General features: G+C 39.8%; 1 protein-coding gene across 1 annotated transcript; it reads left to right on the top strand.

The window, feature by feature from the left end:
* Positions 1-178: 178 nt before the first annotated feature.
* Positions 179-16757, top strand: TTC5 (tetratricopeptide repeat domain 5). The gene is made up of 10 exons (XM_086322122.1): positions 179-454; positions 3606-3738; positions 4658-4869; positions 5228-5378; positions 6747-6838; positions 8892-8948; positions 9537-9683; positions 9845-10059; positions 13271-13415; positions 16149-16757. The coding sequence occupies exons 1-10, from the start codon at positions 371-373 to the stop codon at positions 16266-16268; spliced, it is 1356 nt and encodes a 451-aa protein (XP_086178248.1). The 5' UTR covers positions 179-370; the 3' UTR covers positions 16269-16757.
* The last annotated feature ends 544 nt before the right edge of the window (positions 16758-17301 follow it).

Genomic DNA, 17301 nt, shown 5'->3' with positions numbered 1-17301 from the left:
AATTTTAAGCTTATAACACAGGCACCCACTTTCTTAGTCTGTTTTTTCCCTGGGGTATTATAATTTTGGTATAAACAAATAGGAATATACGAAACAACAATACGCAGGTACTTAATCTGAGAACATTTTGTTTGCAGGATTTGGAAAAGACAAATTTATGAATTTGAAAGTGATTGCAGACCATTTCCTCTGGGCTATAGGCATTGCAGGCGGATTCTTTACCGTCTGAGCGCCACCAGGGAAATCCACTTAGCATAGTTAAGTTTGGAGCGGCGCGCTTCCTAGAAAACCAGCTTTCACTCAGGTGCCGTAAGCCTCCAGAGCTCTAGATGCCGCTGTGGCTCTATCGTGGGGACGGGTATGCGTCTCTATGGTTTTAAGTTGGGGGCGGAGAAGCTGGGAAATGATGGCTGTTGAAGAGGAAGAAGTCAAGGAGGTCTTGCAGAAATTGCAGGTGGGGGTCATAGATTAAAATACATATCTGCTTTTGTTACTTGGGAAGAAGTAGAGAGCCCAGTTTATGCACTGCCTGCGAATTTCTTGACACATACCCGACGCTACTTGTGTCCCCGTGGTTACTATAACAACTCCCGAAGGTGCAGCCGCCACCGGCTAGAGGAGCCCCCCGGGGCCAAGCGACAGGCGCAGCCAGTTTGTTGGGATCCCGTGGTGCTGACCCGACTGCAGTCAATTTCAGTTCTGTAGGGAAGACGATTTATTGCTCCTAACTTTATTCCTGTACATTGTTGCGAGGTTGTATTCCCCCCTCCCCTCATTCACCCATAACAAATAGTATACACGTGTGTTTGGCAGATCTGCAGGCGCTATTACCTATTGCTTGTAGTTTTGATAAGACCATTTCTTCAGTACTTTCATGCTTTCAAATTGGCAACAATCACAGTAATGGCTTGCACCGCGTGAATTCTGGTTACTCTCCTTAGAATTTAACAGTTTTGATTTTTTTGTGTACTCCACAATTCCAGTTTGGGGTCTAATGCAGAAGGCTCCAGACTGCACTCAGTTCACAGTTGACTGTAGTAACTGGGACAGTCTTGTACTTGGTAGATAGGAGCTAATTAATTGCTTGACTCTTTTCTTTTAATAATCCAAGATTTTTCTTAAATCTCAGAAACTGAGTTTTTTGTATTCTAAGGCAGCCTAAAATGTAAATGTTGGACTTATGACAGGTTTGTAACTTTCTTAAAGGCTTCTACAGCAAAAGTTTAAACATTGATGAGATTTCTTTGTTTCTTTAGTAGATTAGACTAATAACACTTTTTAGAGTGTGAGCTTTACCTCACATCCAGTTGTCTTGGATGTAGTTCTTTTCCCTAGTGTGACTGTCTGAAATCAGAGATTCTCAAATCTAGCACTGTATTACAAACATTGTGTATGTATGTTTGTATATGTATAGAAAAAACCTGAAAAGGTAAACTAAGCCATGGTTATCTCTGGGGTTATTGGGATGGTCATGAGGAATTTTTTACTCTGCTTATTTTACATGTACCTATTTGAATTTTAACAACATATATATATTGATTTTTGCCAGGACAAAAGTTACTAAAAATGTTCACTGTAGCAAAACAAACCAACAAAGCCAAACAATTTCTTGTATGTTTTCTATTACAAATAGAAGCAAACAATAAGACCTTCTCTGCTGCTAAGTCGCTTCAGTCATGTCCGACTCTGTGCGACCCCATAGACGGCAGCCCACCAGGCTCCTCCGTCCATGGGATTTTCCAGGCAAGAGTGATGGAGTGGGGTACCACTGCCTTCTCCAAGACCTTCTCTGTAATTCTTAATATGTGGCTATTGCTGACTGCATGATGAAAGGAAATGGGTTGTAATATTTGCTGAGATCTGTCTTTTCCTGCTCTTATTTGTGGTAGATGCCCTAAGCAGCGAAGTAGAGGATACTGGGGTATCTTGGGGGTGGGTGGGGAAGGTGCAAGGATGGAATGGGAGAATGGAGTAGAGAGAGGAAAAGAATGGTGATGTTGCTATTCATGGGAATGGTGGTAAACTTTATTTCATTGTCATAGACATTTTAGATTAGAAGGAATATATTAAGGATTTTTCTCAAAGTGTATTTTACAGGTCATTTTTATTAAAGTCATGCAGGGTGCTTGTTAAAATGCAGAATTTTGAGTTCTGCTAAAACCACTAACATCAGAATCTCTGTGGGCTGGGTCCTGGAAATAATACAATAAAACTTGAAAAGCACTGTTACAGAAGGAGATAATCTAATTTCATCATTCTGGGTAGAATTTTAACTTCAAATAAGTACTGTGAAGAAAAGTAGGAGTGTGATTTAACAGTAGGGTGGAGGAGGAAGGAGTTACTTTAGTTTGGGTAGTCAGGGAAAGCCTCTCTGAGAAATTGGTGTTTGAACTGAGACCTAAATAATGAAGAGGAATGAGCCACGCAAAGGTCTGGAGAAAGAATGTCCAGGCAGAGGGAACAGCATGTGTGTAGGCAGGATTGAGAGTGGATTTGAGGACCTGGATGAAAGCCAGTGTGGCTTGAATAGTGTAGGAGAGTGATAAGAAGTGAAATTTGTGGCAGGATGAATGGTGGGAGGTCAGATCTCACAGTCTTCTAGGTCATAATAAGGACCTGAATTTTATTCTGTCTGCAGTGGGAAACTATCTGAGTGTTTGTGACATGACCTACATTTTTGTAAGGCCATCCAGCTATAGTGAGGAGAATGGGAAAGAGTAGAAGCAGAACGACCTGTTAAGAAGCTGTTGAAATAGTTCAGGCAAGTAATGATGCTGATTTAGTTGAGGGTACTCTTAGTGACATGGAGACTGGTGGATGGATTTGGGGTGTGAGGCAGAGGTAGTTGGTAAGACTTGGTGGGATTGGATTATACCTTTCTACTGCTGTTTTGTTTTAGGAAAGAATAGATAATGGAAAAGCTTTGATTGATGTCCCAGGAAGACTCAAACAGAGATATTTAAAGAGGAAGGAGAACATTTACTTGGAAAGAATGCAAGCAAGCCAAAGGATGACTTGACAAAAACAACAAACAAAACCCACAAATATCTAAAGAAACAAAACTGCAAAAATACAAAATTTATCAAGCTTAAATTGGCCTGTTTGTCATAGAGAATGGCTCTCCCATGTTTGTCATACTCACAAATGTCACATATTTTCAGATATCGGCATAGGAAAAATCAGAAGTAAGGGATTTTTATTGTTAGGAAGTCCAGTTTTAAGGGTAAATTTCAAAATTTTATACTTTAGGGACCAGTACTAGATGGGATGATCTTATTAACTTTGTTTTATCTCAAGGTGCAAAGCATTTCCTCTCTCCTGACTAAGGTATATGAAGTGCTTAATCATGTTGGAAGCTCTGCTGGGTCTAAGAGGAGAGACTGTCAATCATGGTACAGGTTGACTTGGGACAGTGTGAGAGTGGGCTGAACAACTTTCCTTCCCTATCTGCAACCTGCCTCTTGTGTCATTCCTGGGTGAGGTAGAGGATCAGCATTTCCAGGCCAAAAGTTGGTATGGCTAGCCAGTCTCAAAGTTTACTTGTCTGGTATCCTCTCCACTTAACGGAGACTATTCTTATAATGGTCTCATTCTTATATTCCTAGGAACTGGTGGATCAGCTGTATTCATTTCGAGAGTGCTATTTCGAGACACATAGTGTGGATGATGCTGGGAGGAAGCAACAAGATGTGCGGGAAGAGATGGAGAAGACCCTGCAGCAGATGGAGGAAGTAGTGGGTATGAGTCCCAAAAGAACACACAACCCGCTGTTCCTTATTGAAATGTGATGGAGCTTTGCTGTCTCTGTAGACTCTTTGGTATCCTGTTTGTGGTTGCTACAAGTTAGTACAACAGAACATTTCTTCTAAGGGTGTCTGTGTAGGATGGCAGCCTTTCCGTTCCCTAAACTCCATTTCCAAATGCTGTGAAATGAAAAAGACCATACTTATTGCTTGATTACTGTTTCAGTAATCTTCTTAACTGACCTTTCTGCCTCTTAATTTCTTTTACTTTCAAATCTACTTAAATAACGACCATGGCCATAATCTTTCTAAATAATTGCTTCATGAATTTAATCTCATCTCTTGTCTGCCTCTTTGCTCAAGTATCTTCAAAGATTCCTACTCTTGACTGGTTGAGGTCTAAACCAGTCCTTTGTTATTCAAGTCTTCATTGTCTGACTTTTCCCCCCCTACCCTTATCTCTGACTACCTACTCACAGAGGAGCCTTTTGTTTCATTCAGGTTGAACCATCTATCCTCCCATGGACATGCCACATGTATTTCTCCTTTCTGCTTCTTTGTCTTTGTTTACTTCATTTTTCTTCCTGGAATGTCTTCTCTTTTCTCCTTTTCACTTTGTAAAGTCCATGCATTGGGTGTATGTCGTATGCTCTTTTTCATTGTGTTTTAATTTTCCATGGACAGACATTGTCCTCTCCACTAGATTGTAAGCCCCTCAAAGGTAGGGATAATGCTTTCTTTGTTACCTTGTTTTCTAACATAATAGTCTGCATGTGGTAGGTTTTCAATAAATTATTTGTTCATGAAGATTTTCCTTAATTATTTGATTGCTAGAACTGGCATAGGGTGATTCTGTACCCTGGTCTCACCTGTAAAACTGTCTGGATTTCCTTTATCTTTTCCCTTCCTCCTAGGTTCTGTCCAGGGCAATGCACAGGTTCTGATGCTGACTGGGAAAGCACTGAATGTGACTCCTGACTATAGCCCCAAGGCTGAGGAGCTTCTGTCTAAGGCTGTGAAGCTGGAGCCCAAGCTGGTAGAAGCCTGGAACCAGCTGGGTGAGGTGTACTGGAAGAAAGGGGATGTTGCAGCTGCCCACACCTGCTTCTCAGGAGCTCTCACCCATGTGAGCTGCCCACTGTACCCTCAGAAAACACAGATGGGGAGGATGGGATTTCTCTGGTTTTGTGAGTTTCCCTAGGCCATGAATACCAGAGTAGAACTGCATGGGAACTAGGAGAACAGAATCAGAAGAGGGGAGAAAGGATAGGGGAGCAGACTTGGATGAGGAAGAAGATGATGGGACCAGGTTCAGAGGTAGATGAGAAGTGTAGAAAAGTAACCAAGTTGATCCTTGTAGATGGGCGTCTTAGATACAGATGGCAGTAAGAATTAAGATGAAAAATTAGAAGCCTGGAATAAAATAGATCTGCAAAGGAGAAATAGAACCATGCAGGTTAAGTATATGGCTTCTCCATTTGCAGTGCAAGAACAAAGTCTCCCTTCAAAACCTGTCAATGGTGCTTCGCCAGCTGCGGACTGACTCCGGAGATGAACATTCTCGCCACGTCATGGACAGTGTCCGACAGGCTAAGTTGGCTGTGCAGATGGACATCCTTGATGGCCGCTCCTGGTGTGAGTGCTTTCAAAAGATCTCCAGCAGGTTTCTAGAGCAGTGGTTCTCAACTGTGGCTGCACACCAGGATCATCTGGAGCCCATCTGTTGAGTCTGACTCTTAAGTGTGAAGCCAGGGCATCTTTGCTTTGAAGGAGCCCAGAAGGTATTTTGATGAACCACTATTCTAGTACCTCTTGGACCTTTTCATTGAAGAGAGGAGGCTTATGTTTCCCTATAAGCAAAGCGGGGCTTTTGTGCAGTCTCCTGTTTCCTTTGGGTTCGTGTTTGCCTCTTTATCCCAGAGGAATTTTGGGTATACCCTGAGTATAGTGTCCTCACTGGTTTGTTTCAGATGTGGGGCCTTTCATATAGACTTTTGAGGGTGACCAAAATAGTTATACTTAGCTCTTGGGCTCTGAGATGATCCATCACCGTGTTTCTCAGTTTTTTCCTCTGCCCTTCCACCCCAACTTAGGAGGCACAGGATGGCTAGAGTTGGTTGGAGTTGGATATTTCCCTTCTTGCATATGGAAGGCTAGAGTTAGCTGGAGTTGGTTATTTCCCTTCCTTAGGTCAGTTACCTTCTGATAATACCTTAGCAGGTTAAGCTCTGGTTAACTAGTTTCTCCTGGGGGTACTTGTTAAGAATGGAGTGTTCAGGAGTTCCCTGGTGGCCTAGTGGTTAGGATCCCAGGTTTTTACTGCTGTAGCCCAGGTTCAGTCCCTAGTTGGGGAATTGGGATCCCTCAAGCCATGTAGTGTGGCCAAAAAACCCCACGCAAACAACAAAAACAAGAATGGTGTGCTTTGGCATATTTCAAAAAAGTTTCTTTGTCCCCTCCCTCTGCTAGAAGTATGAGGGTATTCTTCGATATTTGCTATGGGAATCTGGTTGAATTCTTGGAGGGAAATCTTACAATATTGTTGGGGGTCCCTTATGACTGGTACCCCTGGAGTTTTTAACTCCCAGGTTTGTCTACGGTGAGGCTCCAGAATTCATCAATTTCAGTTTAGGTTTTCCTACCCCAGCACTGTTGCTGTGGTAGCTCCTGAGTTTCTGCTAAGTGATAACTCCCTGTATTCAGCTCTGTCTGTCTAATTTTGGAGCAGTGGTTTACCCCTGTTGTCTCCTTTATTATGCACCCAAGAGGAGTTGGAGAAGGAAATGGCAGCCCACTCCAGTGTTCTTGCCTGGAGAATCCCGGGAACGGGGGAGCCTGGTGGGCTGCCGTCTATGGGGTCTCACAGAGTCGGACACGACTGAAGCTACTTAGCAGCAGAGGAGTTGTGGATCTTTTAGTCTGTTCAGCTTTTTACTTGTTAGGATGGAGTGGTGACTTTAAGCTCCTTACATGCATAACCAGAAACCTGTGTTTCTCTTTTAGATATTCTGGGGAATGCCTACCTTTCTCTTTACTTCAATACTGGCCAGAACCCTAAGATCTCCCAGCAAGCCCTCAGTGCTTATGCCCAAGCAGTAAGTATTTATGTTCACCCAGGCTGGATATGTAGAGGCAGCAACAGGAGCAAAAATGTTGTTCAGTCTTCTTTGTGGCGTTTTAGCGAGCAGCATGGGGACTGTTTGCTGGCATCTGATGGGTATGGTTTTGTGGAGCCAGTCCTGCAGAGGTGAGGTATTTCTTCCTATAACTTGAGTATTAGCCATCGCTTGCAGTACGTGCCTCAGTGCGAGGTAGCTGTTTGAGCTGTCTAGAGTTCTTATGTAGGCATGTGCAACCAGATCACAGAGCCCATCCCAATATGTTCATCTTTTTGAATGGGGAAAATGTATATGTTAAAAATAATGTTTATTAATATATATATACACATTAAAAAAAATTAAAACTCTGCTACCTAAGTATAAATTAAGCAGTATCCCCAGGTTAACCATTAAATAGTATGAATCTGGATTTCCCATAGGCTAAAATAGAAAATAGCAGGGAGTCCATTCTACATTATATCCTAGGGATTAATTCACTGGAGCTTATGCTTTGCCTTAGGTTTTCAGGCTGTTTATATTAATATCCACTTGTAGGGCGGTTTCCTTCAGGCTTTGAGTGCATGACTGCTCATTGTTAACAAAGTTTACATTGGCGTCCTGAGTACTTTTTATTTAGACTTCGTATTCACCTGCTTTTGTTTTCTCTTAACATAGAGACTCACTTTTTAACTTATTTATTTTGCTCTGAGTGGCAGAATAAGGAATATAGCTACCTTATATTCATGTTTGCAGTTTAGGGACTGTTCTTTTTTCTTTCTTTTTTTTACCATCCCACAGAAACTTTATTTTTCACAAAACTGAATTCTGAAACATAGATAACCATTTTTAATAAGCATAGTCAAATTTTTAATCACAGAATGTCTCCAAGAATTATAGCTTTAAAATACACAACCAATTTTTGTATTTCAAAAATATCTAACTCAAATAAGTTAGTTTCTTAAAAAGTACACTTCTCATACTGTTTGTTTGGCTTTACCCTGGTGCACTCTGGTGCAGCCGTGCCCAGAAGCCGTGGGGACGGATGTGTGTACTGTGCTCTTCTGTTGCTCTGTGCTGATGACTGCAGCTCACCCGGTAGGACTCGCACCCGTGACAGAGGAACATGCAGTAATAAGATGGCTTTTTAAAAAATGACAGAGACGACTTCCTCACACACTGTGCTTCTCACTGTAGCCTTAACAGTGGCATTTAACTCAACCCAACCTGTGTAGTCAGCAGGTTTGGTTTTACTCAATCAGGGAACTTTCTAGGCAGAAGTATTTTGTTTTACTCTGATTTCTTAATCTGGTAACTGCTTACATTTTAAGGTATAATGTGATGTACTCCTTTAAAATTTTATATTTGGCTTCTGCTAAATAATTGCTTTTAACTCTTAATTTCTTCATCAGACCTGCATTTTTTTAAACATATTTGAACCAGTCATTTAAATAGTTTTAATTCCTATTGTTTGTGCTTTTGCAGTGTGCCCGGCAGTGAATAGAATTAAAAAAAATAAAGTAATCATAGCCACGAAGATAGCTGCAGATACGTTTGTCTATACTGCTGCGTGGTTTCTGGCTATCTATTTAAATTAGCAAATCAGAATTTGGCTTTCTTTGTGTGTTTTAAGGGGGTTTAGATGTAGCAACGTGATTCCATTTGTGTCTGAAGCTGGACTCATAGGCAGAGGAAATGTGTTAATCAGCATCATTTGTTTTCTAGATTTTCTTCATTTGTATTAGCATCTATTAATTAAAGTTTTTTATCAGATATTAGTCACATATTACTTCTATCTTTATACTATTACGTGGGTAAATTATAATCTGTTTTAAAGTTCCATGCACATACAAAGCCCTTACATCCTTGAGGTTTCAGGGACTGTGTAATATGTTCTACACAAGCATTTACTGTATTATAGTGTGGGTATAGGAAACAATTTGACAAGCAGAAACTTAAATTTTTCCAAGGAGACAAGGTTTAGGACATGTTGTGTATGGCTGTCCTTAAGACTGAGACAAGAGCCACTGATGGTCTTCTTATTCCACTATAGGAGAAAGTTGACAGGACAGCTTCCAGCAATCCTGATCTTCATCTGAACAGGGCAACGGTAAAAATAAAAAGAAATTATCATTTATACTGGGGAGTGGTCATCTGAAAGTCAAATACATAAGCTATCTAGGTCTTAGCCTGTGAGGATAACAGTATTCGTAGGGACAAAGTTGGGTACTCACTGCTAGAGGAAAGCTAAATTATTTCTGGGAAAAACTTGCTTAGTTTGACTAAAGTATCTGGAGGGAAAGGAAAGGGGGCTGAGTTGGTGGGAGGGTGAATAGAGGATGGGGGGCACAGTTTACAAGACTTTCCTAAAATGTTCATTATAAAAATAAAAATAGAATCACCCAATATATGCAACTTAACTGTTTTAGAGTTTGGAAGTTAGCTTCTTTGAAATGATTTCACCTTTGAGGTTGTGATCACCTTGGCCAGGAAAAAAGGATATAAGGTATTAACCAGCTCTTCATGCAGTTTATTTGTAGAACAGGAAAAAAACTAGGAATGTTTGTAGAGTAGGAAAACAGTTGGGAACAGGAGAACAGTTTATTTCTCAAGATTCCTAGCCCACTGTGCTAGCCCACTTCTGCATAGTTTGTGTTAAACATACTTTAATTGGGAGGGTTTGTTACTTCTTGTGCAGTTACATAAATATGAGGAGAATTATGGTGAGGCCCTGGAGGGCTTCTCTCGGGCTGCAGCACTGGACCCTGCCTGGCCAGAGCCCTGGCAACGAGAGCAACAGCTCCTGGATTTCCTGACTAGATTAACCAGCTTCCTTGAGAGCAAGGTAAAGATGTCTGAAGACTGAATCCTACTTTTATACGGTCAATAAAATAGTAGGCCTCGGTAGTACTGACCCTGCAGAAGTGGGTAGGTGGTGGGGAGGACTGGACTCTCAAGGAGAGTGATTAGTTTCCAGCTTCTTACCTGTTTCCTTTTCCTTTGCAGGGAAAGGTGAAGACCAAAAAGTTACAGAGCATGCTGGGAAACTTGCGCCCAGCCCACCTGGGCCCTTGTGGTGATGGGCGCTATCAGTCAGCCTCGGGGCAGAAGGTGACTCTGGAGCGCAAGCCCCTGAGTGCTCTGCAGCCTGGTGTAAATAGTGGAGCTGTGGTCCTGGGAAAGGTGGTGTTCAGCCTTACCACGGAGGAGAAAGTCCCCTTGTGAGTTTCTCTCGCCTTTTCTCTTTTTCATCCTTTTAAACTAGTTGCTCTCATTTCCTGGCCTTTCTCTGAAACTTGAAGATAATTGTTAGTGGTCAGAGATCAGTGAGTTCTCTTTCCCTTCTGTGACTGTCCCAAGAGACATTGTATTGTCTAAGTAATGTCTGACAGTCTCTCTGTAGATTCTGTTACCACCCAGTTTTTCCCTGAGTTTGGTGTTCTGTCGACTCTTACATCTGAAGCTGAAATTTGACAGCCACATTTTTTTTTATAAGATAGGAAATCTTTTTATAAGATGGAAACCTTAAAATTCTCCTACCTCTTTGTGTTTTCATGATCATAGAAATAGAAGGAGAAAGAATTCTAAATCCTGTTTGGACTTAGGTATGCCTAAGCAGTTCTGGAAGGTGAGCTTTGAGTTTGAGTTTAAGGACTGTTGGAGAGATTCTCTCAGATGTTATTCAACAAATATTCATTGAGCATCTGCTATATGTGTTGTAGGGAGTTAAAAAAAATGTAACACATCCAAGTGAACGGTTCTTATAGCTGAGCAGAGGAAATGAGTTAAGAATATTCATTTAGAAAATTTTAACTTTTGAAAAATGAGGGTTCAGTCAGTGCCATCATTCCTTGGTCCTTTGCTCAATTCCCAATCCCTGATTGACTGGTTTCCTTTTTCTGTTTTCTGCTGAAACTTTTTTGTTTCTGGAATCACCAGTGTTTGATCCAGTAGCTTCTATTACATGGCTCCACAGCATTCTGACTTCTCTGTTACTATTGCCTTTCAAATTCCTTCTGCTTCAATCAAACTAAAATACAGTTCCTACTGTATACCTGATTTTCCTCCATGGCATTTTCGTGGTGTATGTGTTTGAAGAATTGAAGAACAGGAAGATAGTTGAGAAAAGTTTAGTTACTAGAGCAGACCTTAGAGTTAAGAGGAATGAGGAAAAAGTATAAACAAAGGTAGGTTTAGGGGCCCCGGAACAAATATTTTGCTACTCTTTGGTTTCTCTTTTTCTGCCTAATTTCTAAATGTTAAGTTCGAGGTAGACTCTGTTTTTGTTTCTTTCCTTTCTCTGCTGCTAAGTAACTTCAGTCCTGTCCAACTCTGTGCGACCCCATAGACGGCAGCCCACCAGGCTCCCCAGTCCCTGGGATTCTCCAGGCAACAACACTGGAGTGGGTACAGGATGGCAAATAGACGCCACCTTTGATCACTTGGCAGTGGCTGCGTGACTTAACTGTTTAGAGGATTCTGAGGCTTTTTCACCAGGAGAGGATGCTGTGCTTGATTGCAGTGTCTGCTGTGAGTTCGAGTGTGCCAAGTGGGCGTGAGCACTGATGCCTCACCGTCTCATTTGTAGGTCATCTCTTTTGGTGATGTCATGTAAACCCAAGGCTTTGGCTGCCTCCTCTATGCTCACAGGTCTAGCTCCAGCCCAAGCCTCAATTCCAAGTTTTGGATTCCTGTATTCAGCTGCCTCTGGGCTTTGATAAAATCTCTAATTCATTATGTTCAAAATTACTTATGTCATCTTTCTCTGTCAATTTGCTTCACCTCCCTGAATTCTTTGTCAATCAATGGTATCACCTCTAGTCAGTCACTTAAGACTTCTAAGTTCTAACTTCTCCCTTCTCTTGCCTTGAAGCATTCACCAAGATCAATAGATATACCTTTTAGTCCCTACTTCTTTGTGTCTACTAATTTAATTCAGCCCCAGCACTTCTCCAGACAAGTCTCCTTATTCCCTGTTTTTCCTCCAGTATTCCACAGTGTGAAGAAATTTGCCCCAGATACAGATTTGACCATTGCTGTTTCTTATTTAAAATCTCTTACTGATTATGTAACTTTTGGGATGAAGTTTTAACTCATTAGTTTAATACACAAAACCCTTAATGATTTTTTCCCTGTCTACTGTCTTCCGTCATTTTTCCTCTTGTACATTTTATTCCAACCTTAGGATTATTTTGTAGGTTTCAGAACAGCTATTTTCATGCCTCTGTGTCTTTACACACAGTTATTGTACCTGGATAATCTTTTTGCTGCTTCTTGATATAGATTACATTTTTCCCCCCAAAATTCTATTATAAAATTTTAAAACATACAGCAAAATTGAAAGAATTTTACAGTGAATATTTGTGTACTTATATTCTACTATTCATATTTTATTATACTTAGTTTATCACATATCTGTCTATTCCCTTATTCATTTGTTGATCTCTTATTTTTGGTGCATTTCAAAGTAATTACAGACATTAGTATGTATTCAGCATGCAGTCATTAACTAGAGTTCAGTATTTGTTTATAGTTTTCTTCTTTTTTATGTAAAATTTACATACAATGAAATGTGAAAATCTTAGTGTACATTCCTAAGTTTTGACAAATGGATATTCTCATATAACCCAGATGCCTATAGAGAACAATACCACCACCTCAGGAAGTTTTCTCATGTCCGTTTCTTATCAAGCCCTATTCCCTTCCCTGTAGAGGTTTTTTATTTCCACTGAGGATTAATTTTCCTGTTTTAACCCAAGTAGTTTTTCATTTCTTAAGATTCAGTTTGAGGGTCTCATCTAAATGGAAGCCTTCCTGGCTTTCCATTGATTTAGACATTCTCCTCTGGGCCCCCACAGCCCAACCTTTGGCTTCACTGAATTCAGCACAAGGAAAGAGCTATTCTGGAACCTTTTGCAGTTGTATTGTAAGTGATGGTTTAATTTTCGGACATCCACTAGACTAATAAAGTCACTCATAGCTGGATTGATGTCGTACTGCTAAGCACAGTGGCTGACACCTGATAGGTAATCAGTGAAAGTTTGTGGAATTAAGTAAATTGACAGTGATGGTTAGAGAGTTTGATATTGTGACAGTTAAATTGGTAGAGCAGGAATACTGTTCTGCTGTAACATTTTGAGCTAATTCATTATTAATATTTGTTGAAGGCTTCAGTGTGCACGTTTCCCAGGTTCTTGGGAAAGTGAGAGATTGATGAGTCTTACGGACGTTTTTTAAAGATACATATCTAAGACAAATGAGCCCTCAGGCGTACACAGTGAATGATGGTACCTGCCATAGGATTTCTAAGGAAGTAACTATGAAAGCATTGTTTATTTTGCTGGTATTATTAAAATCACTGTTTCTGATTTTCTTTGCTGCTCACTTCTTTTTTTTTCCCCTTGTCTCTCTTAACCCATCTTAACCTGGCAGTACATTTGGCCTGGTAGATTCAGATGGACCTTGCTATGCAGTTATGGTGTATAATATGGTGCAGAGCTGGGGAGTACTCATTGGGGACTCTGTAGCCATCCCTGAGCCTAACCTTCGTCTTCACCGAATTCAGCACAAGGGAAAGGTAAGTGATGGCTAGGATTCTTTCTCAGCTCATAGGCTCTCAAAGTGGGACCAAGTTTACCTCTTATAAAAAATATATATGTAAGGTAATGCATATATATGTGTGTATGTGTTGTATGATATCCTATATCTACACACACATATATAATTATTTTTTACTAAAAGCTAGATTATTATTATTTTTTTGGTTTTTCTTTATTAAAAACTGCTGGTAAACAAAGAGGATTTAAAAAATGGACTGAACAGAGCAAAGAAAAATACATATGATATCACATGTGGGATCTAAAAAAACTGAACGTGTGAAAACAGTAGATGGTGGAATTGGGGAGGTTTTGTTTAAGGATACAAACTTGCAACCAGTAGATAAATAAGTCCTGGAGACCTAATGCACAGCATAGTGATTATAGACAACAATATGGAATTATAAACTTCAAAGTTGCCAAGAGACTAGATCTTAATTGTTCCCACCATAAAAAAGAAATGGTAATTATGAGATGTGATAGAAGTGTTAGCTAATACAGTGGTGGTAATCACATTGCAGTATATAAATATATCAAATTAACACATTGTATTGTATACCTTCAACTTATATAATGTTATATGCCAATTATTTCAATAAAAATAAAATTTTAAGAATAGACTGAAATACTCTCATTCACATGCTATTGCTGTTAACAGTTTGGTATGTAAACCTACAGTCTCTTCTTTTCATAAAAATATACACACATTGTATGTATATTTTAAATTATGAGTGGCATATTATATGCAGATGTTTGTGAACATTTCCTTTGGTTTTCCATATTCTACAACTTTGCTTTGAGTTAAGACAGAGGAGCTGATGATGAGGATAGTAAAAATTTACTGAACACTTAACTGACTCTAGACACTGTGTTTAGAGTTTTACTGCCTGCACTGGCTCATTTAATCCTCAGAGCAGGTGTTTAACCACTTTTTCAAACCATTTAGATCTAGGGTCAGCAAGTTATGACTGATTGACCAAATCTGGCTCATTGCCTGTTTCTATATGACTTGTGAGCCCAAAATGGTTTCTATATGTTTAAATAAAAACAACGGAAAGAATAATAATTTATGGTATGTGAAAATTACAGGAAATTAAAATTTCAGTGTGTTTGTAATTAAATTCTTTTAAAACAAAGTATGCTCATTTGTTTACTGTTATCTGTGGCTACTTTGGGGTTTTCCCAAGTGGCTCAGTGGTAAAGAACCTGCCTGCCAATGCAGGAGGTGGAGGAGTTTCAGTTTGATCCCTGAGTTTGGAAGAGTCCCTTGAGGAGGGCATGGCAACCCACTCCAGTATTCTTGCGGGAAATCCCATGGACAGAGGAGCCTGGTGGGCTACAGTCCATGGGGTCACAGAGTCAGACATGACTGGGCATGCATGTGGCTGCTTTTACACTATAGTGTCAATGTTGAACGGTTTTGGGACAGAGACCATATGACCCACAAAGCCTAAAATATTTACTTTTTGACTTTTTACAAAAAAATTTGCTGATCCCAGATCTAGATTATTTAGAGTTTTTTTTTTTTTAATTCTAAAAGTACCGTAATAAATATTTTTATCTGCCCATATCCATGATTATTACATAAGTTTAATTAATTGACTAAAGAAATAAAGTGAGTTTCTAAGGTAAAATCTTAGTTTCAAAGCTTATGCAGTCTATGACTTTTGATATATACTGCCAAACTAGTTTTTGGAAGGTTCTACCAGTTAATACCAACAGTGAATGTAGTTGTATTTCTTTGCAATTCTCTGTAGAAATCTTTGAACTATTTGCTGATTTTTTGTGAAAAGGATAGTATCAGTATTCTTTGGCTTTGGTTTCTTGATTATTGGTGAGGTTGAAAATTATATTAATATGTTTATTGACTATAATCCTTTATAAATTTTTTTTGGGGGGGTCACTTACTCATGTTCCTGTTAGGATGTTTCAAAAAATTGTTTTATGAGAATCTCTTTACTTTGACTTAAAAAGAACCTCCTTTACATTCCAAGTGGAACAGTATATTTTGGATAAAGAATTTTTAGCAACATGTTTACAACTCAAAGTACATTTGAACTGATAAAGTGAGCTGATATCTTCTGTTATTAGGAGAATGTTTAAAATCTACCTTCTGTTAATTCCTCCTTATAAAAAAGGAGAAGTCAATCTATATTTGGCAGATTAATTTATAGCCTAACAAACACTTGATCTAAGAGTTCCTCAGACTTTCCATTGGCTCTGGATTGCCCACTGTGTGTATTTAGTTATAATTATTGATAAACACTGCGGGAAGGGCAGATTTTGTAGAGCCAGTGGGACTCTTTTTGTTGGGCATTGCCAGGATCCTGTCCTTTTTGAATTAGAGAATTGTCCCCCCCCCCTTTTTTTTTAAATTTTTATTGGAGTATAGTTGATTTACAATGTTTTGTTAGTTTTGGGTGTACAGCAAAGTGTTATCAGTTATATATGTACATACATCCACTTGTCCCTTTCTTGTAATAACAGTACTGGCAGTCTACCTGCCCCAGATATTCCTTGTGAAGATTGAAAACTTTGGGAAAATTGCATTCCCTATGTAAGCTCAGGTTTGTTTAATGTGAGATGGAGGTAAGGGGTGTATCTACTGAAGAAGGTAGAAAGGAGGGGAAGAAAGTCAATATGGTATATCCCTGTGCAGGAGTTTCTTCCATCCTAGGATCTGTAGTTAGTTTCTGTATATTTGTCTTTTCCAGGACTATTCCTTTTCCAGTGTTCGTGTGGAGACACCTCTCTTGCTGGTGGTGAATGGGAAGCCTCAGGGCTCCAGCAGCCAGGCTGCTGCCACGGTGGCATCGAGGCCACAGTGTGAATGACCCTCCTTGGATTGCATGCTGAAGAGAGAGTGGAGGCAAGGAGATAAGCTCAAGGGCACTCGGCAGCTCCATCAGCCACTTCTAGTTACGCAACTGGAATTGGGGGGATGTTTTAGATGACAGCTTTCCTTCCTTTGCCCTGTAAGACACTTGTGTCTTGTATTACGTTTCAGCTCTCTCTGGGGCCACACATGTTCATGGGATATCTCTCCTGCCTCTTTGCTTGCTCTTCTGTGTTTTGGCAAAGAGTGTGGAATTGGTAGAAGGGTTGGGACCTTGTCGCAGGATAGAGTCCCCAAGGTTCCCCTTCTTGCCTCCTTCCTGAGCCTCATGTGTATATATCATTTCTGTATTTATTGCTAAGGGAGGGGGCTTAATTTTTTAATGACTTAGTTTTTAAGCAATTTTTATTTTATTTTTATTTTAAAATTTAGGTTCTTCCCCTTCTTTGGGGCTGGAACAAAATTAAATTTGTTTGGAAAAAAAAAATACTGTGTAGTTTGGCTTGTTTCATTCTCTCCAGGCTTGAATTCTTGGTTTTAGGATCACTTCAATCCATTGGCGCAATACCCCTCTTCAATCCATTGGCGCAATACCCCTCCCCCACTTTTTTCTTTATTCAAAATAGTTTATTTTTCTTTCAGTTAAAAGAAATCTGGCAATAGGCAGCTCGGGGCAGGAATGGCAGTTCCATGAAGTCACTGTGAACCAACTTTCTTCCGTTTCCCTTTTCTGTCATCCTCAGGAGTGGTCCTTATCATGTCCAACATGACAGCAGTACTGTTCTAACAGTGGCATTAGGCTGAAAGACAAGTCAGAGTTAGATACTCAGTTCCTTTAGGCTCTAGTGATATATTTTATAATAGTGTTGCTTAATATTCTTGCAGGAAAATAGGGAAATAGGAGGGAGGATTATTAACCAGCTGAATGGTTACATCCAGAGAGTTCATTAATGGATACAGATTAATTTGGAAGACTTCTAGTGCTGTGCCTCAGGTCTTTGTCCTTGCTCCTTGAATATCATTGATGACCC

The sequence above is a fragment of the Bos grunniens genome, chromosome 10 (genome assembly GCF_055505025.1).
Source record: "Bos grunniens cultivar Pamir isolate PY7600 chromosome 10, Bosgru_T2T1.0, whole genome shotgun sequence".
NCBI lineage: Eukaryota > Metazoa > Chordata > Mammalia > Artiodactyla > Bovidae > Bos > Bos grunniens.
This window is presented reverse-complemented; position numbering and strand designations above follow the sequence as displayed.